Here is a 24,814-nt window from a genome sequence, read left to right as displayed (position 1 = left end):
TGATAGGGATGCATCGAACCCACTTTTTTGGGTTTGACCGAACCCCCGAACCCACCCAGTAGGATTCTGCCGAATCGAATCTGAATCCTAATTATTATATGTTGATTAGGATCGGAAGGGGTTAAAAAACCAGTCATTGGGGCACATTTACAAAAGCACGAACGCTCCAAGCGTATTCTTGCCAGATTTTTCGGGTGGCCGCACGACTTTTTCGTACACCGCACGACTTTTTCGTACACCGCACGGCTTTTCCGTACACCGCACGACTTTTTCGTACACCGCACGACTTTTTTGTACACCGCACGACTTTTTTGCACACTGAACAACTTTTTCGTACACCGCACGACTTTTTCGCACACCGCACGACTTTTTCGCACACCGAACAACTTTTTCATACGCTGCACGACTTTTTTTGCACACCGCACGACTTTTTCGTACACTGCACAACTTTTTCGCACACCGCACAACTTTTTCGTACGCCACATGACTTTTTCGTACGCTTGGATGAAAAATTCGGAAAGGTTTTACTGCTCTTTACAATGGTTCGATACGAAAATTTCATGACTTCGGGTCTCCAATACGATATTTTCGTGACTAATACGATTTTTTTCGTAAGCATTTTCGGGATATTTACGATCTTCAGAAATTTTTGTTTCCAATCCGAATTTTTCCCATTCAGGATTCGAATTCGTGGATTAGTAAATCTGCCCCATTGACTTTAATGCATTTACTCTCGCAATCTAATACAAAAGAATCTGCCCCACTACTGATTTCTATAGTTCTGGGTTTCCCATTCTAACAAGGTGCCATAGAATGAATTTACTGTATTTAACTCAGTCTCCCCCGCTAGTCAGTTCCATCATTCTCCTGCTCTGAGAGTAAGAACTTGGCTAAGGATAAAATTACCTCTCATGGGATGGCCTCTAGTCCTCATTAAATGCCTGAGAGATCCCTTAAGAGACCTATTTGCATTGACCTGGCCTCTATATCTGCAAATGGTGATAATCTCCCGTCAAAAGCGTTTCCTATTCCAGGGAGAAGTCTGAGCTTGGCAACGTTCCACATACTTAAAGAGGTACTGCCATGATGTTTATGGGGTACTTTTTATCTCTAAATGACACTGTTACACAGCAAATAATTCCCTCTGCCATTTAACCTTTTATTCTTGAACCAACAAATGTATTTGTAGCTGTAATATTGGTGTGTAGGCGCCATCTCAGTGCCTTGTGCCTGAGTCTGAGCTTTCAGCCAGCGCTACCCATTAGACCTGCTTTCAGCTAACCTATTGTTTCTCCTACTCCCATGTAACTGGAGGAGTCCCAAGCCGGACTTGGATTTCTTACTATTGAGTGCTATTCTGATACCTACTGGGAGCTGCTATCTTGCTCCCTTCCCATTGTTCTGCTGATCGGCTGCTGGGGGGGAGGGGGGGGGGATATCACTCCAACTTGCAGCGCAGCAGTAAAGTGTGACTGAAGTTTATCAGAGCACACCCTGATCACTACTCAACAAAGTGTCCTCCCTAGAACATTAGGTGCTTTTACGAGGGTTCCATTGCCTAGAACATTACATTATACATCCCCATGGGTTGGGAGCTCTATGATAAGAACCTTTTAGACCCTCTCCACTCATAAATCATGAACTTTATTTCACAATAAATGATCCAAGTCCAACATTTGGTACAAACAAAAAATAAGAGAGAGAATTTCCAGCCTCAAACAGAAACTGCATGGGATTAGACTGTATTCTCTTCTCCTTGTTATAAAACTCACATCTGGGACTCTTTAATATTTCAAGAGACACGAGGGTTTAGAAATGAAGCGGCTGCCAAACTGGGAAATTTAGAAGAAACAGTAAGTGATATTATAAATGTAATTTGTAAATATCCAAGTAATGGAGCCGTTCTGCTAAATGTCTCACTGAACTACAAATCCTGAGGCCAAACTGTGTATAATGTAGAAATGGCCCATTATATATATAATATACTGTATGTCAGTGCGTAGTGATGAATGCTTTGCCATATGCAATGGAAGTTCTTCCTTCTCCGTTCTCCAGTTCATTCAGACACTCATCTGTCAACAACTTGATGAACATCCCCAGTTTGTTTGCTAACGAGGCACAAACGCCATTTGCTAATGAACAATGGGAAGGGAGCAAGATAGCAGCTCCCAGTAGGTATCAGAATAGCACTCAATAGTAAGAAATCCAAGTCCGGCTTGGGACTCCTCCAGTTACATGGGAGTAGGAGAAACAATAGGTTAGCTGAAAGCAGTTCTAATGTGTAGCGCCGGCTCCTTCTGAAAGCTCAGACTCAGGTACACTTTACTGCTGCGCTGCAAGTTGGAGTGATATCCCCCCCCCTCCCCCCCAGCAGCCGATCAGCAGAACAATGGGAAGGGAGCAAGATAGCAGCTCCCAGTAGGTATCAGAATAGCACTCAATAGTAAGAAATCCAAGTCCGGCTTGGGACTCCTCCAGTTACATGGGAGTAGGAGAAACAATAGGTTAGCTGAAAGCAGTTCTAATGTGTAGCGCTGGCTGAAAGCTCAGACTCAGGCACAAGGCACTGAGATGGCGCCTACACACCAATATTACAGCTACAAATACATTTGTTGGTTGAAGAATAAAAGGTTAAATGGCAGAGGGAATTATTTGCTGTGTAACAGTGTCATTTAGAAATAAAAAGTCATTATCATAGCAGAGGCCCTTTACATACAAAAATCTCACTGGTTGCTATCTGATTGTGTTTATATACGTAAAAGCATAGATTAGTCAAGCGGTCTATTAATGATCTTATTATGAGTAATTTTTCTCTGTGTAAATAGATCTTTTTACAGGGGATGAAGGTAAAATTTGTGTTAGTGGATCCCAACTAAGATATAATTACCCCGTATTGGGGGCAGAACAGCCCTATTGGGTTTATTTCATGGTTAAATGATTCCCTTTTCTCTGTAATAATAAAACAGTACCTGTACTTGACCCCAACTAAGATATAATTACCCCTTATTGGGGGCAGAACAGCCCTATTGGGTTTATTTCATGGTTAAATGATTCCCTTTTCTCTGTAATAATAAAACAGTACCTGTACTTGATCCCAACTAAGATATAATTACCCCTTATTGGGGCAGAACAGCCCTATTGGGTTTATTTAATGGTTAAATGATCCCCTTTTCTCTGTAATAATAAAACAGTACCTGTACTTGATCCCAACTAAGATATAATTACCCCTTATTGGGGCAGAACAGCCCTATTGGGTTTATTTAATGGTTAAATGATCCCCTTTTCTCTGTAATAATAAAACAGTACCTGTACTTGATCCCAACTAAGATATAATTACCCCTTATTGGGGCAGAACAGCCCTATTGGGTTTATTTAATGGTTAAATGATTCCCTTTTCTCTGTAATAATAAAACAGTACCTGTACTTGATCCCAACTAAGATATAATTACCCCTTATTGGGGGCAGAACAGCCCTATTGGGTTTATTTAATGGTTAAATGATTCCCTTTTCTCTGTAATAATAAAACAGTACCTGTACTTGATCCCAACTAAGATATAATTACCCCTTATTGGGGCAGAACAGCCCGTATTGGGTTTAATTACTGTTTAAATAATTGTTTTGTAGACTTAAGGTATGGAGATCCAAATTATGGAAAGATCCCTTTTTCGGAAAACCCCAGGTCCCAAGCATTCTGGATAATGGGTCCCATACCTGTACATATATAAGGCAGTCAGATAGGGGGGATAAGAATTCCTAAACCTTCATTATTCTGCACAGAATATTTCTCAGTGCAACATCTAGACACTCCGCCCTCCCTTCCCTCTCTCTCTCCCTTCCCTCTCTCTCTCTCCCCCTTCCCTCTCTCTCTCTCTCACTCTTCCCTCTCTCTCCCTTCCCTCTCTCCCCCTTCCCTCTCTCTCTCTCTCACTCTTCCCTCTCTCTCCCTTCCCTCTCTCTCCCTTCCCTCTCTCTCTCTCCCCCTTCCCTCTCTCTCCCTTCCCTCTCTCTCTCTCTCCCTTCCCTCTCTCTCCCTTCCCTCTCTCACTCTTCCCTCTCTCTCCCTTCCCTCTCTCTCTCTCTCTCTCCCTTCCCTCTCTCTCTCTCTCCCTTCCCTCTCTCTCTCTCTCTCACTCTTCCCTCTCTCTCCCTTCCCTCTCTCTCTCTCTCCCTTCCCTCTCTCTCCCTTCCCTCTCTCACTCTTCCCTCTCTCTCCCTTCCCTCTCTCTCTCTCTCTCTCCCTTCCCTCTCTCTCTCTCTCCCTTCCCTCTCTCTCCCTTCCCTCTCCCCATCTTCCCTCTCTCTCCCTTCCCTCTCTCTCTCTCTCCCTTCCCTCTCTCACTCTTCCCTCTCTCTCTTCCCTCTCTCACTCTTCCCTCTCTCCCTTCCCTCTCTCTCTCTCCCCCTTCCCTCTCTCTCTCTCCCCCTTCCCTCTCTCTCTCTCTCCCTTCCCTCTCTCACTCTTCCCTCTATCTCCCTTCCCTCTTTCTCTCTCTCTCTCTCTCTCCCTTCCCTCTCTCACTCTTCCCTCTCTCTCTCCCTCTCTCTCTCTTTTGATTCCATGACACTCTTTTTTAATATCATGCCAAGTGTAATCAAATAATTCCCGTTGCCATTGTGTTAATCTGTATGGATTCATGAATGGAGACGCAATCTTTTCATTACGGTGCATGGGCTAAAGCTTCCGTTAGATCCGGATGCCAGCAATCAGCGAGGCATTGTCTCCTCACAGCGATACTGCACCTCAAGCTCTTCAGGCGGAATTGCCATTCTCTATTTCCTGCATTTATTAACTGTAAAAAAACCCAGAGTCTTGGCTGAACCTTTATCTAGTTGCCTACTGTCTCTGCTTCCAGTCACACAATGTTAGTTCTACTTTCCAAAACAAGGATCTGGAACCCATCACCATACTGTCCAAGCCTCATTGTCCTGTTCTAGCTTCATAGACTCCGGGTTCCATATTTTATTGATAAAGTTCCTTGCTGTTTCAACCCATAATGCCTTAGTGGCCGTGCAAGGACTTATCCCAATAGGCAGGTCTCAATGACTTCAGTCAACAAGACTTTATAAGAAGAGGTCTATCTTCCTACAGTAACAGTGGTTTTCTGGAGACAGGGTTGGACTGGGGGGTCCAGGGGCCCCATACCCCCCAAGGTGCCCCACCAGGCATGTCCCCCACACCACCCACAGGGGTCCCCACTGCACCCTTAACCCCCATCTATATTGTAAGCTCTACGGGGCAGGAACCTCCATCCTCTTGTGTCTTTGACGCTTAACTTATTGCAACTGTATCTTGTATTTATCTGTATTTATTGTTATACTTTGTATTTATCTATTATTATCTTATTAACCCCCTGTTTGTATTAATGTATTCTACTGTACAGCGCTGCGTACATAAGTAGCACTTTATAAATAAAGATATACATACATACATACAGCGGCCCCCAGCACCCACCGATGTTCTCCCATTGATATTCTGAGACGATTTGAAACTGGTCTTCAGTTATTTAGCTTTTTGTCCAGCAGCTGTCCATTTATTATTTTAGCAGCAATCTGGTTGCTAGGGTCTTATTTACCCTAGCAAGCAGGCAATGGTTTAAATGAGAGATGAGAATATGAATAGGGGAGGGGCTGAATAGAAAGATAAGGAATAAAAAGTAACAATAACAATAAAACTGGAGCCTCACAGAGCAATAGGGTTTGGCTGCCGGGGTCAGTGACCCCCATTTGAAAGCTGGAAAGAGGTAGAAATACCCCTTTAATTATCTAGGGCCCCCTAAAATCTCTATGGCTGTGGTTTAATCATGCATGAGCGCACGAATGTATGTTTCTGGGGGGGTGCGAGCGTGTGTGGGAGTGCACAAACGTACGTACACGGGGGGGGGTGCAGGTGCAATGAATGCCATCTTCAAATCCATAGAATCGAGTATAAGCCGAGGGCATTTTTGGTGCTGAAAAACTCGGCTTATACTCGAGTATATACAGTATTATCACTTTCAATATTGTTATTCTTTCCCTTTGAATTTCTGCTTTAAATCAAATGTCGAATATTGAAGCTGGAGAAGATCATTTTCCCCGAATGATCATTTTGATCCATGGGGAAAAATATAATGGTAATTAAAGAATTAAGTTCAACTTGAAATATAATTTTCGGCCCGACTCAAACACGGTATCTCCTGTCTTTCCCAAATAAACAGCTGCTGCTAAACCTGCATTGCAGTGGGGTTTGGGATTCACTTCTCTCCCAATGTAACGACTCACGGATTTCATTGTTTTCCTTTTGTGCCTTTTATAATGTGAAAGAAATCTCCTTCACGGAAAGTTCCTATGGAGCGTAAATGCATTACTTCCATTGCACTCACGGAATAACAGCACGGCCCACGGAGAATAAATAGCATTCAGTAAATACAGATAAAGGCTGAGAATAGGAATAAACTACAAATCTGAAAGAAAAGTAAAGCTCTACCTGGCAACCTAAACTCAACATCCCTAACACAGGATAAATATGGCTCTTAAAATAATTTTTTACCCCCATGAGTAGATTAAAAATAAAGGCACAGCATATATATATATACAGTACAGTGAGGGACTGGGGCTGTGGGATAGCAGGTATAGTAGGGAGAGATGGTGCCTATAGTAGCAGTGGGGGGATAATAGCCTCTGGGAAGGGACTGGGGCTGTGGGATAGCAGGTATAGTAGGGAGAGATGGTGCCTATAGTAGCAGTGGGGGGATAATAGCCTCTGGGAAGGGACTGGGGCTGGGGCATAGCAGGTATAGTAGGGAGAGATGGTGCCTATAGTAGCAGTGGGATAATAGCCTCTGGGAAGGGACTGGGGCTGTGGGATAGCAGGTATAGTAGGGAGAGATGGTACCTATAGTAGCAGTGGGGGGATAATAGCCTCTGGGAAGGGACTGGGGCTGTGGGATAGCAGGTATAGTAGGGAGAGATGGTGCCTATAGTAGCAGTGGGGGGATAATAGCCTCTGGGAAGGGACTGGGGCTGTGGGATAGCAGGTATAGTAGGGAGAGATGGTGCCTATAGTAGCAGTGGGGGGATAATAGCCTCTGGGAAGGGACTGGGGCTGTGGGATAGCAGGTATAGTAGGGAGAGATGGTGCCTATAGTAGCAGTGGGATAATAGCCTCTGGGAAGGGACTGGGGCTGTGGGATAGCAGGTATAGTAGGGAGAGATGGTGCCTATAGTAGCAGTGGGGGGATAATAGCCTCTGGGAAGGGACTGGGGCTGTGGGATAGCAGGTATAGTAGGGAGAGATGGTGCCTATAGTAGCAGTGGGGGGATAATAGCCTCTGGGAAGGGACTGGGGCTGTGGGATAGCAGGTATAGTAGGGAGAGATGGTGCCTATAGTAGCAGTGGGGGGATAATAGCCTCTGGGAAGGGACTGGGGCTGTGGGATAGCAGGTATAGTAGGGAGAGATGGTTGGATACTATACTTTATTTCTAAAGGACAAGGCAATATAGCCCTACAACCATGAAGACGTTATACAGTATCTTTAATGTTTTTACAGGAAAGAAAATTGAACACTCACCTGAGAAGCCAAGAAACCCAGAAGCCAAAAGAGTCTCAGTGTAATTGCCATTTCCGACAGAGGCGCATATACACACTATATCTGGAAATAAACCCTCCGCTTATTCTCTGAGAACAAAATTATCTCTTCAACAAAGGCTTGAGATCTCAGTGCCGGCCTGTGTAACAAAAGGAAAGAAATGTGAGTTCCTGGGAATAGCGGGTAAATTATAGCAATAGAAACGGAGAAATGACAGTGGGACTGAACTGCGGAATATTGTGTTTTTTTTTCTTTTCTCTGGGAAAGCTCGGCGAATGGTAAGTGTTCATGCAAGACGGCAAATAATAGCGACTGCAACACATCTAAACATATTGACATATTGCGTTGACGCCGTCCGACTTTAGACCTGCGCTACATCTCTATCCATTATTCATTCTCCCTGTGTAGCGCCAACTGCATTCGGAATAGCAATGCAAAAAATGCCATGGGAAGCTAAATCGTTGTCGGAGAGCATTGCTTGTTGGCCGGAGAACGGTCTAAAGGCCTTTGATTGCTTAGGAGAAGGAAACGCTTACTGAGATGCTGCTCTGAGTCCTCTGTCAAAAGAAACATTGGATTTCTTTCCTTCTATTCTGTACACATGTTCTTTGGTATTAGACTTCCTTATCTGAGCTCAAACTTCCAGGGCTTGTGCTTGAACATGCTCAATTTGATCCTCTCTCCCCCTCCCTTCTCCCTCCAACCCCATCTCCTCTCTGCTGTAATCTGAGCCCAGAGCACAGAGGAACAGGCAAGAAGTGACACCAGACCAATCTAAAATGGCAGCTGCTATCTTAAAGGAGAAGGAAAGGTAACAACTCAGTAAGCTTTATCAGAAAGGTATATGTAAATACAGCCATAAGCACTCACAGAAGTCCTCTATCAAAAGAAACACAGGATTTCTTGTCTTGTTTTTTGTAAACATGTTCTTCTATGTCAGACTTCCTCTCCTTTTGGCCTCCTTCTGCTTTGGGGCACGAGTCTGCTCAGTTCTCTCCTCTCTCCCTCTCCCTCTCCCCCTCCCTCCCCCCTCCTTTCTCCTGCTCCAAACTCAGTAAGCTTTATCAGAAAGGTCTGTGTAAATACAGCCATAAGCACTCACAGAAACGCTGCACTAAGTTCTCTGTCAAAAGATTTCCTTTGTCTGTAATTCATGTGCCAGAGACACGCAGCTCTCTGCTCTCTCCTCTCTCCTGCTCCCCCCTCCCTCAAGAGTGCTAAGAACTCACTACCCACCCCCTTAGGAATGTGGATCTGAGCCAATCATAGTCTATAGACTCATACAGACTCATAGTCTAACTAACTGAGCATGTACACTTGGTCTCGGTCTCGGTGCAGGAGTGAGGCATTATGGGAACTTTTTTTCTTCCGGCTTCTGATCATCTGAACGGGAGAAATATGGGGAGACTTAAGGGCACTATTGCGAGAACTGAAGGTATGCCTGCAGCTTGGGATTAACTCTTTATTAGCCTTTCCTTCTCTTTTAAACAAACATAGGGAGCTTCTAGGGCTGTTTACTCAGGTATGGTAAAGCTTTCTACAGAATAAATACAGGGTTCTAGCTTGCACTATTGTGGATCATCTATTTGGAAGAAACTACATCAGCAGCTTTCCTTCCCCTTTAAAGGGGTCTCACACCCTCCACTAAACTGTCCCATTGCACCCCCTAGTTTTTGACCAAAACATAATTACTAGGGATGCACCGAATCCCGGATTCGGTTCGGGATTTGACCGAATCCTGTTTTTTTTAAGGATTCGGTTTCGGCCAAATCCGCGGTCCCGGGCCGATCCGAATCCTAATTAGCATAAATTAGCATATGCTACTCACAGCGCAGCCATTTTTAACCACTTTCGATCCTAATTACCATATGTTAATTAGGATTCGGATTTGGTTCGGGGGTTCGGCCGAACCCAAAAAAGTGGGTGCATCCCTAATAATTACAGAGGAAAGAGAAAGCCCCAGTGAGACTTTGTTATTAGTGATGAGCGAATCTGTCCCGTTTCGCTTCTCCGAAAAATCTTTCAAAAGATTCGCGAAACGCCGAAAATGTCACTCTTCAAAAAAAATTGTCGCCAGAGACTATTCTTTTGTCGGCTGTGACTATTCTTTTGTCGCGCGGCTATTCTTTTTGTCGCGCCCGTCTATTCTTTTGTCGCGCAGCTATTCTTTTGTCGCCCACGGCTATTCTTTTGTCGCCCGTGACTATTTTTTTTGTCGCGCGGCTATTCTTTTTGTCGCGCCTGTCTATTCTTTTGTCGCGCGGCTATTCTTTTGTCGCCCATGACTATTCTTTTGTTGCGTGGCTATTCTTTTGTCACCCATGACAATTTTTTTTATGCTGGCGCCAATTTTTGGACGCGCAGCAAATTTTTCCATGGTGAATGTTTTTATCCGTTTCATGAAACAATCCACCAATGGCGAAACGCGGAAATTCACCGCGAATCCATGCCTTCCGAAACATTTCACCCATCATTTTTTGTCATCTTACATACAGAGATCATTATGTCACTTTATACAGTATCTAGTAGAATTAAGTCTAAAACAACTGGACTTTTCTGAGTTTTTTCCTTGAAAACGTTTCACCACTCATCCGAGTGGCTTCTTCAGTTCAAATGACTGGTAGGGAATTCCCCGGTATTTAAACTCTTGATGGTAGTAGAGTCACAGACATCCAATCACAATGGTTCCATTGAACTTGTTCAGTTAGGTGTTGGCTGAAACTGACAGGTGTAAGAAGGTATGATCCAATCACAATGGTACCAAGATTCTCATTGATGAAGGTGTTAATCCTTCAAAGTACATGACTGGAAGTGTGAACTGTTGTGAAACTGCCGGGGTAAGTATGTCAACGCGCCATTGTATGTTGGTGACAAGCGGTGTCTCAGGCCTCCTCCTCTGTTCAGGGATGGTTTTTCCAGGTTGGCATAAATGGCCTCTTTCACACCTCTTTCAAACCATCTGTCCTCTCGGTCCAAAATATGCACGTTACTGTCCTCAAAAGAGTGACCTTTTTCTTTGAGGTGTAGATAGACCGCTGAGTCTTGTCCTGAGGAGTTTGCCCGCCTTTGTTGGGCCATTCTTTTACAGAGAGGTTGTTTTGTCTCCCCAATGTATAAGTCTGAGCACTCTTCACTACACTGGGGGGCATAGACCACATTACTTTTCATGTGCTTGGGTGTTGGGTCTTTCGGGTGCACCAGCTTTTGTCTCAGGGTGTTGCTGGGTTTGAAAAACACAGGAATGCGATGTTTGTTGAAAATTCGCCTAAGTTTTTCCGATGTTCCAGCAACATATGGGATGACTATGTTGTTTCGCCTGCTGTGTTCCTCCCTTCTGTTTGTAGGACGTAACATCTCTGTTCACATGCATACCCACTGCCGAGGCAATTGATACAGTGAGGAAACGGCTGAAACAAGACACCACCCTCAGCAGCAGAACAAAGCTGACCCCAGAACAAGTTTGTTCCTTACTGGACCTATGTCTCAATACCACTTACTTCAAGCACAAGGAAGTTTTCTATAGACAAAAACATGGCTGTGCCATGGGTTCGCCTGTGTCTCCAATTGTAGCGAACCTTTACATGGAAGAAGTGGAAAAGAAAGCCCTGGACACCTTCAAGGGAACAACACCAAGTCATTGGTTCAGATATGTGGATGACACCTGGGTCAAAATTAAAGAACGCGAGGTTCCAGCCTTCACCAAACACATAAACTCGGTGGACAAAAACATCACGTTCACAAGGGAAGATGTGAAAGACAGCAAACTGGCTTTTTTGGACTGTGCTATAGTTATCAAAGAGGGGAGGGACCTGGATATTGAAGTATACAGGAAACCCACCCACACAGACCAGTACTTGCTGTTTGATTCCCACCACCCTTTGGAACATAAACTGGGTGTAATTAGGACTCTACATCATCGGGCTGAAACTGTGGCACCCAATGCAGAGGCCAAGGAGAAAGAATATAAACATCTAAAAGGAGCTCTGAAAACTTGTGGGTACCCAGACTGGGCCTACATCAAAACCAAATCAAAGACCAACAGAAAGACCAGACCTACAAACAGAAGGGAGGAACACAGCAGGCGAAACAACATAGTCATTCCATATGTTGCTGGAACATCGGAAAAACTTAGGCGAATTTTCAACAAACATCGCATTCCTGTGTTTTTCAAACCCAGCAACACCCTGAGACAAAAGCTGGTGCACCCGAAAAACCCAACACCCAAGCACATGAAAAGTAATGTGGTCTATGCCCCCCAGTGTAGTGAAGAGTGCTCAGACTTATACATTGGGGAGACAAAACAACCTCTCTGTAAGAGAATGGCCCAACATAGGCGGGCAAACTCCTCAGGACAAGACTCCGCGGTCTATCTACACCTCAAAGAAAAAGGTCACTCTTTTGAGGACAGTAACGTGCATATTTTGGACCGAGAGGACAGATGGTTTGAAAGAGGTGTGAAAGAGGCCATTTATGCCAGCCTGGAAAAACCATCCCTGAACAGAGGAGGGGGCCTGAGACACCGCTTGTCACCAACATACAATGGCGCGTTGACATCCTTACCCCGGCAGTTTCACAACAGTTCACACTTCCAGTCATGTACTTTGAAGGATTAACACCTTCATCAATGAGAATCTTGGTACCATTGTGATTGGATCATACCTTCTTACACCTGTCAGTTTCAGCCAACACCTAACTGAACAAGTTCAATGGAACCATTGTGATTGGATGTCTGTGACTGTACTACCATCAAGAGTTTAAATACCGGGGAATTCTCTACCAGTCATTTGAACTGAAGAAGCCACTCGGATGAGCGGTGAAACGTTTTCAAGGAAAAAACTCAGAAAAGTCCAGTTGTTTTAGACTTAATTCTACTAGATACTGTATATCATGACCTGGATGAATGAGAATCTTCATAGACACATTGTGTCACTTTGGCTTCATGATAATGAAACATAACATCGGGGGGGGGGGACAAACTGCTTTGGCTGAGTGACAGTGTTTCATTTTTCCCTTCTCATTTCCCATGATACAAACCTAATGTGACTGTGATGACTTGTCTGTTCCCAATACAAGCTGGGCTTCAATGTACCTCACCAGTAATTGGCTAATAACAATATCATGTGATCAAAACACTCAAAGAGCCCCAGGTGTGCCGGTGTTAATTCCATCATATTAGGAGATATTATTACCACTACCACGTACCCAGTGCTGGAAGATTCTATTAAAATACACAAATTAATTTAGCCTTATTGATTGATTTGGGGGTCATGCTTATTATAACTGTCGCCGGGTCTCTAAAGGGGTCATTTATGGGGTCAAGAGCAATGTCTAATAGGCAATTCACCATGTTTTCTACCCAGAATGCATCTGTGTCTGTTAAGCCCAATTGTCATGACTGGTATCCCAAAACCCAGAACAGATGCCAAGGTTCTAGTCACAGCCCACATTTCTGCCTATAACAGGCACCTTTCTCATCGGGAGGAGGACTTCGGAACTCGAATGCCACCACGACTTAAACTGAGAGAACCAATGTGCGGGTCCTGGGCAGGCAAGGGAACCACTACGGGTAACAGGAGGAATGGGAAAATGGTAAGTGTAGTCATAGAAAGAGACTAAAGGTCCCCATACATGTGAAGATTCACTACGATATCGCTACGGGTGGGCGATATTGGGGAACATGTAGGCTAATTAGATCATTTGGTCCTTATAATGACGAGTATAGGCAAAGTCGGTTCATGGGCCGCATCAATGAGCCGATGCGGTCCCCAATCCGACTAGATTTTTTAACCTGCCCGATCGATATCTGGCCAATTTCAGGCCAGATATCGGTCGGGCAGGCCCATCGGTAGTGCCCATACACTGGCCAATTAGCTGCTGAATCAGTCCAAGGGACCCATATCGCTAGCTACAATCGGCCTGTGTATGGGGACCTTAAGAGAGCACCTAGGAACAATCTAGAATAGACCTACGTTGGCCTACGATGAAGAGAAAGGCTTTGGGTGTCCCCACACAGGAGGGGGTGGTCGTCCCTACCACTCCACTAGACCACCAGGTACCTTTACACCAATGCATCCAAACGCACACAATGGCGCTCACGTTTTGACATGAATCAATAGATTGAGATTGTTGCCTCAACCCCTCACTTTCTACCCAACTTCTAGCTGATTAAAAATATGAAAAAAATGAAGAAAACAGCAATGAATTGATCCAGACAAAACAGACATGTATGAGCACAAACATGGCACTGGTTTAGTTTGAAATCCTGTTATGTTGTATCTACAAGTATCTAGAAGAAGTCATTGCCGATACTGATCCAAGTGGTTTCTTTGGTTTTGATGAGTGGTGAAGGTTGATTTAGACCAGAGGTCCACAACCTTTTTCTTTTTTTACCCAAATGCCACTTTCAAATGTAAAAAGATTTGGGGAGTGACACAAGCATAAAAAAATGTTCCTGTGGGTGCTAAATATGGGTTGTGATTGGCTATGTAGTAGTCCCTATGTCAGGGGTCCCCAACCTTTCTTACTCGGGAGCCACAGTCAAATGTAAAAAGACTTGGGGAGCAACACAAGCACCATAAAAGTTCATGGAGGAGCCAAATAAGGGCTGTGATTGGCTATTAGGGGCCTCTATGCACCCTATCAGCTTACAGGTAGTAAATCCTGTTTTTATTCAACCAAAACTTGCCCTCAAGTCAGGAATTCAAAAATAACTCCCTGGTTTGGGGGCACTGGGAGCAACACCCAAGGGGTTGGGGAGCAACATGTTGCCCCTGAGCCACTGGTTGGGGATCACTGCTCTATGTGAACGGGCAGCCTACAGGAGGCTCTGTTTGGTGGTTCTCATAGTTTTCATGCAACTAAACCTTGTCTCCAAGCCTGGAATTCAAAAATAACTCCCTGCTTTGAGGCCACTTAGAGCAGCATCCAAGGGGTTGGTGAGCAACTTGTTACTTATGAGCCACTGGTTGGGGAGCATTGATTTAGATTCACCACTACACACACATAGCATGACCTGAATGAAGATAGCCTTTCCTAGATAGCCTTCTACCTTCATAGAAAGCCTTTTTAGCTTTATCTATTATATTTTCTCAATCTACTTTAGACCTTCAATCTACTATATGTTTCCAAAACCCCACTAAACTGCAGCCCGGAAACATTGCTGAAAGCCAAAACCCCCACAATAGTAATTAGTAAGAGCATCAATGTCTATACAACGGCAGCTCCCTGCTGTCTGTGCACTGAAGCCCTGCATTGACCCCCCTACTGCCATTAAGCTTCCATATAATGAAGTCTCTTGTCAACCGACAGAAATTGTCATTTACTTTGTTTAAACGAAGGAGAAATGTCCTCGGTGCAAGTGCAGAATCTCATTAATTCCGAAGCTGCCATTCCGGCGCACTCTCGGAAAGCGAGACGGAGAGAGACAGATAACATTGCCAGAGCCGGGGCAGAAGATGTCCTTGGTGACATTCTCGGTGGTTCTGGTTCACGAGACTAACTTCATTAGCAGGACCGCGAGTACGTGCCGTATCCGAGGGAAAAAGCGGGTGCTAAGGAGGCAACTGTCACCTTATTAGTGCAGATGTAAAAGCCAAGGACACAAAAGGAAAGGAAAATCTCCTTCTTCCCCAAGGTCATAAGGAATAAGGCCATCTACAGATAGAGGCCAGTTATTGGCCAGAACCTCAGTTACAATAGAGGTGGTTCTCCTGCTCTTGGCATTGTGTTTTACTCTGCTAGCCTTAGTCTGGTGGCTCGGTTGGGTCACCTACCTCTGTTTATCAAACCCCTGGGTGTTTCCCAGGGCTAGGTGCCACCTATGCACTTGTGTGTTCTTGGGCCACAATGATAGTGGCATTGAGAAGCCCCTCAATGGGGTTGGTCATGACCACAATGGATTGTTAAAACTCAAAGCAGTTTTAAACAAGACTCATTTACTAGGTGCCATTTTATTTACCCACAATGCTTCGTTGCACTTAAAAGGGACCTGGAAATAATTCCAAATCCTTTTGTATCATGTTAGTAGAGGAAAATGAACTTTATTTACACTGTATAAATGATTGAATTTCGTTTTCCTTCAGTTTTGGAATATACAGTCACAGCCAGCAGGCCGGCGCCATTTTGTGTAAACGGTTATTAAGGCAAAGCTTTGTATGCATTTGCCATCTAGGTGATATCTAGGAAGTGCTGAATGGAAAGTGAAAGTAATTGTATTTAAAAATCTGAGCTGTCAATCATATATTGCCTGCCTCGCCTCTATGCCGAAGCTTTGTATGCATTTGCCATCTAGGTGATATCTAGGAAGTGCTGAATGGAAAGTGAAAGTAATTGTATTTAAAAATCTGAGCTGTCAATCATATATTATCTCCCCCGCCTCTAGGCCGAAGCTTTGTATGCATTTGCCATCTAGATGATATCTAGGAAGTGCTGAATAGAAAGTGAAAGTAACTGTATTTAAAAAATCTGAGCTGTCAATCATATATTATCTCCCCCGCCTCTAGGCCGAAGCTTTGTATGCATTTGCCATCTAGGTGATATCTAGGAAGTGCTGAATGGAAAGTGAAAGTAATTGTATTTAAAAATCTGAGCTGTCAATCATATATTGCCTGCCTCGCCTCTATGCCGAAGCTTTGTATGCATTTGCCATCTAGGTGATATCTAGGAAGTGCTGAATGGAAAGTGAAAGTAATTGTATTTAAAAATCTGAGCTGTCAATCATATATTGCCTGCCTCGCCTCTATGCCGAAGCTTTGTATGCATTTGCCATCTAGGTGATATCTAGGAAGTGCTGAATGGAAAGTGAAAGTAATTGTATTTAAAAATCTGAGCTGTCAATCATATATTGCCTGCCTCGCCTCTATGCCGAAGCTTTGTATGCATTTGCCATCTAGGTGATATCTAGGAAGTGCTGAATGGAAAGTGAAAGTAATTGTATTTAAAAATCTGAGCTGTCAATCATATATTGCCTGCCTCGCCTCTATGCCGAAGGCATAGAGGCGAGGCAGGCAATATATGATTGACAGCTCAGATTTTTAAATACAATTATAACAAGTATGGATGATTTCATTAAGTTTTATTCAAGTTTCTTCTGCGTCTTTTTTCCATTCGTATCTTTTGATAAATGGAATGAGTTAAGTTGTGGTTTTAAAAAAAAAAATATAGATAATATAATATATATATATATATATATATATAAATGCCCCCCTCATTGTCTAAGGTATTTCAGTATAAACCTATCCTACCATTATATTATTGAATATAGATGTTCTAGAATTCACACTAATAACAGTAATTTTACAAAAAAGGACTTTACTAAGATAAGCTATATTGAAACTCCTCCCACTCCTCCCACAGTTATTTTCTTTAGACCAATCAGGGTTCAGCTCCCATTTATATTAATATGTAAGGATATGCGAATAAATGAGGCCAAATAACTTAAAGATACATTTTTGGAGACAGCCATACTTAGGAATAGGTTCTGTTTCCCTTTAAAGACAACGGCATGGAACATATCTATTATCTTTCCAGTTACATCCTCTGTAACATCAGTAATTAGTTTTCAGCATGACAGGCTCTCTCCTAATCACCATTTGTGTAGTGTAACATCTGCTCTTTAGTCCTTGAAATAGACTTCTGTGTTTTGACAGTCAGAAGCTACTTATGGATATTGGATACAACAGTTATGGGATCCGTAAACCCGTTATCCAGAAAGCTCCAAATTACAGGAAGGCCGTCTCTCACAGACTCCATTCTGACCAAATAATTCAAATTTTTTAAAATAATTTCCTTTTTCTCTGTAATAGTAAAACAGTACCTGTACTTGATCCCAACTAAGATATAATTACCCCTTATTGGGGGCAGAACAGCCCTATTGGGTTTATTTCATGGTTAAATGATTCCCTTTTCCCTGTAATAATAAAACAATACCTGTACTTGATCCCAACTAAGATATAATTACCCCTTATTGGGGGCAGAACAGCCCTATTGGGTTTATTTAATGGTTAAATGATTCCCTTTTCCCTGTAATAATAAAACAGTACCTGTACTTGATCCCAACTAAGATATAATTACCCCTTATTGGGGCAGAACAGCCCTATTGGGTTTATTTAATGGTTAAATGATTCCCTTTTCTCTGTAATAATAAAACAGTACCTGTACTTGATCCCAACTAAGATATAATTACCCCTTATTGGGGCAGAACAGCCCTATTGGGTTTATTTAATGGTTAAATGATTCCCTTTTCTCTGTAATAATAAAACAGTACCTGTACTTGATCCCAACTAAGATATAATTACCCCTTATTGGGGGCAGAACAGCCCTATTGGGTTTATTTAATGGTTAAATGATTCCCTTTTCTCTGTAATAATAAAACAGTACCTGTACTTGATCCCAACTAAGATATAATTACCCCTTATTGGGGCAGAACAGCCCTATTGGGTTTATTTAATGGTTAAATGATTCCCTTTTCTCTGTAATAATAAAACAGTACCTGTACTTGATCCCAACTAAGATATAATTACCCCTTATTGGGGCAGAACAGCCCTATTGGGTTTATTTAATGGTTAAATGATTCCACTGTGCACTCTGCTGGAGAAACATGTTTTTTTCTCCCAACCTCCTCTCCTGAGCTCAGTTTAACCCTTACGGGGCACAGTCCAATCTGGACTTTTTATCCATGTAAGTTCTGCCTGTGTAAGCCTGCATTCTTCATTGCATGAACTGTACAGAGCACATGCTATACGTTTTAGGAAAATGTGATGGTGCTGATGAACAGAGGGGATATATGTAATACAAATGGTGTGATTTGGGCAGGGGAGATGTGCCCGACTTATATACATGGTAGGGACATGTAGGGTTTGTTATAATGCCCCCTCTATAGCCCCTGGGGTAATTCCAGCAAAGTTATAGCTATTAGTTATGGGTCTGGTTGGTTTTATGTTGGCTTTAAAAAAGCTAAAACCTTGGAACTAACCAAAAACAACCATTATGTAGTGCCCCAGTTTGGGCTACTCTAGGATTGGTTCCTCACCAGTATCCATTGTATTCTGCAGAGAATATTTCTACTCCCTAATAGCTCCCTTCTTAATAACAGGCAGAAGAACCAAGATATCACCAGCTGCCTAATGTATCCGTATCTACTCTATATTCCACCATGAAAATTAAAAAGGGTAAATACACCGCAGAAGATACAAGTTTCCCTTTAAAAGCATGGGCTTGGGCTTCAGCATTATGAAGACAAACAGAAGGAATGAGCAATGTAATTACCCTGCAACGGCCGTGTCTCCATTTTGCTGCCAGGAAGGGGATTTAAGAGAAGATTTCCCCCCCTGATTGGGACGGAGGGATGGGAAACAGCTTGTCCCCTACAGGCGCGGTGGAATTATCCGACAGACGATCTGCTCTCGCCCTGCTCATTACTCAGACATTAACTGACATCTCCAGCAAAGTGACGGATAAACTCAGACTTGGGCCATGGAGAGGTTTCATTAAATAATGGGATTAGGCCGAGGGCAGCGGCGGGGGCAGGCAGTCGCCTACACGTACAATTAAAGATCTTTTCCATTTGGAAAGTAGATAGAAATGTAACAGTAACATGTCATGGTAACTCATTGCTCCCCATTGGATGAAATACCATGTTGAGCTTATAAAATATTAAGCTTCATCGTCAAATAGACTAAGGGCTAAGGGCTTCACGTTTACTCTTCCATTGTTAAAGCTTTTTGGAAGCCATGTTGCTCTGATGGGTTGCTTCCACTTCCGCTCCGTGTAGTTGACTTGTTACATGTGACTCTATTTCTCAGGTGGCTCCTCACTAGCGCAATGGAGAAGAGGCTTCCTAACCCAAGGCTCATATTTTACAGGCCTTCAATAACATCCCAACTTACTCTCACCAAGTAGTTACAGCCATTTGTTCTACTCAACAAGGTACCCAGCCCCAGAGTACAAGACCTTCACAATGGTGAAGGGGAATATCGCTATCCATAAGCTTATCCACAGTTTACAGACAGCATGCAGGAACTACATCACCCACAATGCATTGCATTGGGATGTTCCTTATTGGCATCACGTGTGCAGCAGGGGATTGTGGGATTGGGAGGAGGCAGGCTGAGGACAGGCAACTACTGTTACATTTTATTTAAGTCTCAAAGTAATCAGCCAGATCAGCAGGGGAACATGGGGCGGGGCTTAGGGAATAGGGGCGGGGCTTAGGGAACAGGGGGTGGTGCTTAGGCGATTGTTCCAAACCATATTATTACATTAAGCACCATGAAAATACAGCTCTGCAGCTTCCCTCCCTCTATGGTAACAAGCTTGGACAAATTTGGCCTACTGTTTTCTTCCTGATTACAGCAGTGGCCTAAATGTCCAGCATGTTGTTTTGCATAATACCGGCCTTCAGGCTGGGGGCGGGCAGTGACATCATTTGGGGAGGGGCTATGAAGTCAAGGGGGGGCAAATGGGCAGACTGGGTGGGGAAAGGGTGAATGTGACTGGTAAATGGGTGGTCTGGGTGGGGATATGGGCAGATTGGATGGGGATATGGGCAGATTGGATGGTAAAATGGGCAGACTGGGTGGAGAAATGGGCAGACTGGGTGGGTAAATGGGCAGACCGGGTGGGAAAATGGGCAGACCGGGTGGCAAAATGGGCAGACTGGGTGGGGAAATGGGCAGACCTGGTGGGGAAATTAGCAGACTGGGTGGGGAAATGGGCAGACTGGGTGGTAAAATGGGCAGACCGGGTGGAAAATGGGCAGACTGGGTGGGGAAATGAGAAGACCCGATGGAGAAATGGGCAACCGGGTGGGGAAATGGGCAACCGAGTGGGGATATGGGCAACCGGGTGGGGAAATGGGCAGACTGGGTGGGGATATGGGCAGACTGGGTGAGGAAATGGGCAGGGCTAAGGTGGGCCTGTGATTATAAAGGCTAATCATCACAGAGAAAGTAAGTAAAGGGGAGGGACTTGTAATATTGGTGCCGGCCCTAACTGGTGATTTAGCGGCTAGACAGTTAAATACAGACCAGGAGACATCTCTTCTTATAGAGCTTAAAAATGCAATCCCCCTTTTTGCTTTCACTAGCGATACATGAATTTTCCACCAAGCACAGATTCGCAGCGTAATTCCACATTTTGCCATCTGCAATTTTTTTCCCAAAACTGCAGAAAAATTCTCCCCGGAAAAATTCGCTGAGATAAAAAAGTCGCCAAGACAAAAATTGTTGCTGCTGCCGTGGAAAAAACGCCCATTTTTTGCCGTTTCGCACATTCACATTTTTACCCCTTGTCGGTTCCCGGCTGGTTTGTGTGGTCTCCTCGCCCTAAATACGCTCTCCATATGGAGCCTCTTTCCCAGACTAAGCGCAAACAGCGTTTCTATGTTGTAATCAATTTACCTGTCATTTCACATACGGGGAGGCAGAAAGGAGCCGGCGAGGGGCAGTAATAGCGAATGATGGACGACGTAGTTGAACGATATGGAATTTATAAACAGGAGCAGAACAGAATGACAATAACAAGGCGGTTTGCACATTCCCCTGTACAGTCCCCGCGTGTTTCCCATAAATATACTAAATAACAGTGTAAGCCACACTAGTCATTACAGGGGTTGTCCACCATTGAGCTGACTTTCAGTAAGATGTAAAGAGTAATATACTGAAACAGTTTGCAATTGGTCTTCATTTTTTATTATTTGTAGTTTTTTAATTATTTCACTTTTTGTTCAGCAGCTCTCCAGCTTGGAGTTTCAGCAGCTATTTGGTTGCTAGGATCTAAATTACCCTGGCGACCAGGGTGTGGTTTGAATGGAAGACTCATATATGAATAGGAGAGGGGCTGAATAGAAAGATAAGTAATATAAAGTAACAATAATAATAAAACTGGAGTCTCACAGAGCAATAGGGTTTGGCTGTAAAATATAAGGATATTAGAAGTCCCCGAGGAGTTCCACAACCTCAGCTTTTGTCCTCGTGCTTTTATATGGCCATGGAACTCCTCTGTGACTTATAATATCCCTATATGTTACAATAGGGGGCACTTTATTCACTATATATTATAAGGAACTCCTCTGTGACTTATAATATCCCTATATGTTACAATAGGGGGCACTTTATTCACTATATATTATAAGGAACTCCTCGGGGACTTATAATATCCCTATATGTTACAATAGTGGGTACTTTATTCACTATATATTATAAGGAACTCCTCGGGGGCTTATAATATCCCTATATGTTACAATAGGGGGTACTTTATTCACTATATATTATAAGGAACTCCTCGGGGGCTTATAATATCCCTATATGTTACAATAGGGGGCACTTTATTCACTATATATTATAAGGAACTCCTCGGGGGCTTATAATATCCCTATATGTTACAATAGGGGGCACTTTATTCACTATATATTATAAGGAACTCCTCGGGGACTTATAATATCCCTATATGTTACAATAGGGGGCACTTTATTCACTATATATTATAAGGAACTCCTCGGGGACTTATAATATCCCTATATGTTACAATAGGGGGCACTTTATTCACTATATATTATAAGGAACTCCTCGGGGGCTTATAATATCCCTATATGTTACAATAGGGGGTACTTTATTCACTATATATTATAAGGAACTCCTCGGGGGCTTATAATATCCCTATATGTTACAATAGGGGGTACTTTATTCACTATATATTATAAGGAACTCCTCGGGGGCTTATAATATCCCTATATGTTACAATAGGGGGCACTTTATTCACTATATATTATAAGGAACTCCTCGGGGGCTTATAATATCCCTATATGTTACAATAGGGGGCACTTTATTCACTATATATTATAAGGAACTCCTCGGGGGCTTATAATATCCCTATATGTTACAATAGGGGGAACTTTATTCACTATATATTATAAGGAACTCCTCGGGGACTTATAATATCCCTATATGTTACAATAGGGGGAACTTTATTCACTATATATTATAAGGAACTCCTCGGGGACTTATAATATCCCTATATGTTACAATAGGGGGAACTTTATTCACTATATATTATAAGGAACTCCTCGGGGGCTTATAATATCCCTATATGTTACAATAGGGGGCACTTTATTCACTATATATTATAAGGAACTCCTCGGGGGCTTATAATATCCCTATATGTTACAATAGGGGGTACTTTATTCACTATATATTATAAGGAACTCCTCGGGGGCTTATAATATCCCTATATGTTACAACAGGGGGTACTTCATTCATTATTTATAACAGGCATGTACACAACCCCCCGATTCCTTCATTCCCCAGTAACAGAGCATATTGATGCATTATTCCCATTCCTGAGCTTTGCCGCGCAGGGAACACGATGCAAACAACATTCATTCGTCTCTGTTTTGGCATGGGCTTTTAAGTTTCCATGTAGCTGGTTACCAGGCAACCCCATCATCCCTAATTCACATTGTAATTTATAGCCGCGCCGGTTGGCTGGCCGGGCCGGCGATTGGATGCCGCACACGTCTCGCGCCGCTGTCACTAAAACAAATAGGGAGTCGCGTCTCCGCATAGCAGAGGGGAAGTCGGCGCGCACCGCCGGCATTTATCTGGTTAAAGGAATGCGAATGGGAAACATACAAAGCGATGGTTGCTACAGAGCAGACCCTGCGGTTGTTGGGGGGCCCGAGAATGTAGGGGCCCTAATAAATGAGCAATGTTAATATATCTTGATAGAATAGGTTAACTTTGGGGCCCAAAATTGAATTAGCTGTGGGGCCCAGTAACGCCTCTTTACGCCACTGAGCGCCGTGCTGCTGAGCGCAGAACCATTTCCACTCTCTATATAAAGGCTCAGAGTCCAAAACTCAGTGCAAGATGCCTGACCAAGGCTCAATGGGCTAGTGAGAGGGGTAGGATCTGTGTGCAGCCGTCACAGGAGAATGTGGATCAGGGTTTGAGCTCTGGACGGGATAATTCTGCATCGACTCTGAGCAAAGCACAATGGGGAGAAGTCGGGTGAAACAACTGCGCTACTGCTTCCCTACCAACAGGGGGGGCTCAGCCTGAACTGGGAGTGTGAGAGACCTCAGCAGCAGGGGGCGCCATCATTGGCTTCCTGTGCCGGGCAGGGTACATGTAACCTACTGTGTGCTGAATAAAGATCATTCATAATCCATGTAATATATGTAATATCTGTCTATATTTCTGCCTATGGCTATATGAGAGGTACATGGAGATAGATACTTAGATGGGATAGATAGATAGATAGATAGATAGATAGATAGATAGATAGATAGATAGAGAGAGAGCGAGAGAGAGAGAGAAAGAGAGAAAGAAAGATGATAGACAGCGATAGATAGATAGATAGATAGATGATAGATAGATAGATAGATAGATAGATAGATAGATAGATAGATAGATAGATAGATACAGAGATAGATAGATAGATATATAGATGGGATAGATAGATAGATAGATAGATAGATAGATAGATAGATAGATAGATAGATAGATAGATAGATAGATAGATAGATACAGAGAGAAAGAAAGAGAGAGAGAGAGAGAGTGAGAGAGAGAGAGAGAAAAAGAGAGAAAGAAAGATGATAGACAGCGATAGATAGATAGATAGATAGATAGATAGATAGATAGATAGATGATAGAGAGAGAGAGAGAGAGAGAGAAAAAGAGAGAAAGAAAGATGATAGACAGCGATAGATAGATAGATAGATAGATAGATAGATAGATAGATAGATAGATAGATAGATGGGATAGATAGATAGATAGATAGATAGAGAGAGAGAGAGAGAGAGAGAAAGAGAGAGAGAGAGAGAAAAAGAGAGAAAGAAAGATGATAGACAGCGATAGATAGATAGATAGATAGATAGATAGATAGATAGATAGATAGATGATAGAGAGAGAGAGAGAGAGAGAGAAAAAGAGAGAAAGAAAGATGATAGACAGCGATAGATAGATAGATAGATAGATAGATAGATAGATAGATAGATAGATGGGATAGATAGATAGATAGAGAGAGAGAGAAAGAGAGAGAGAGAGAGAGAAAAAGAGAGAAAGAAAGATGATAGACAGCGATAGATAGATAGATAGATAGATAGATAGATAGATAGATAGATAGATAGATACAGAGATAGATAGATAGATATATAGATGGGATAGATAGAGAGAGAGAGAGAGAGAGAGAGAGAGAGAAAGATGATAGACAGCGATAGATAGATAGATACAGAGATAGATAGATAGATAGA

General features: G+C 43.1%; 1 protein-coding gene across 4 annotated transcripts in view; it reads right to left on the bottom strand.

Moving 5' to 3' along the window:
- The window catches only part of adcyap1r1 (adenylate cyclase activating polypeptide 1 (pituitary) receptor type I), a 150,722-nt gene that overhangs the window by 88,753 nt on the left and 37,155 nt on the right, over positions 1-24,814 (bottom strand). For all 4 annotated transcript variants that reach the window (XM_031903469.1, XM_012964947.3, XM_012964948.3 and 1 more), the window contains 1 exon segment: positions 7,549-7,705. In XM_031903469.1, coding sequence (XP_031759329.1) covers positions 7,549-7,599 — 51 coding nt within the window. In that variant the 5' untranslated portion in view covers positions 7,600-7,705.

The sequence above is a fragment of the Xenopus tropicalis genome, chromosome 6 (genome assembly GCF_000004195.4).
Source record: "Xenopus tropicalis strain Nigerian chromosome 6, UCB_Xtro_10.0, whole genome shotgun sequence".
Lineage (NCBI taxonomy): Eukaryota > Metazoa > Chordata > Amphibia > Anura > Pipidae > Xenopus > Xenopus tropicalis.
The sequence above is the reverse complement of the archived record's forward strand: the minus strand, read 5'-3'. Positions and strand labels throughout refer to the sequence as shown.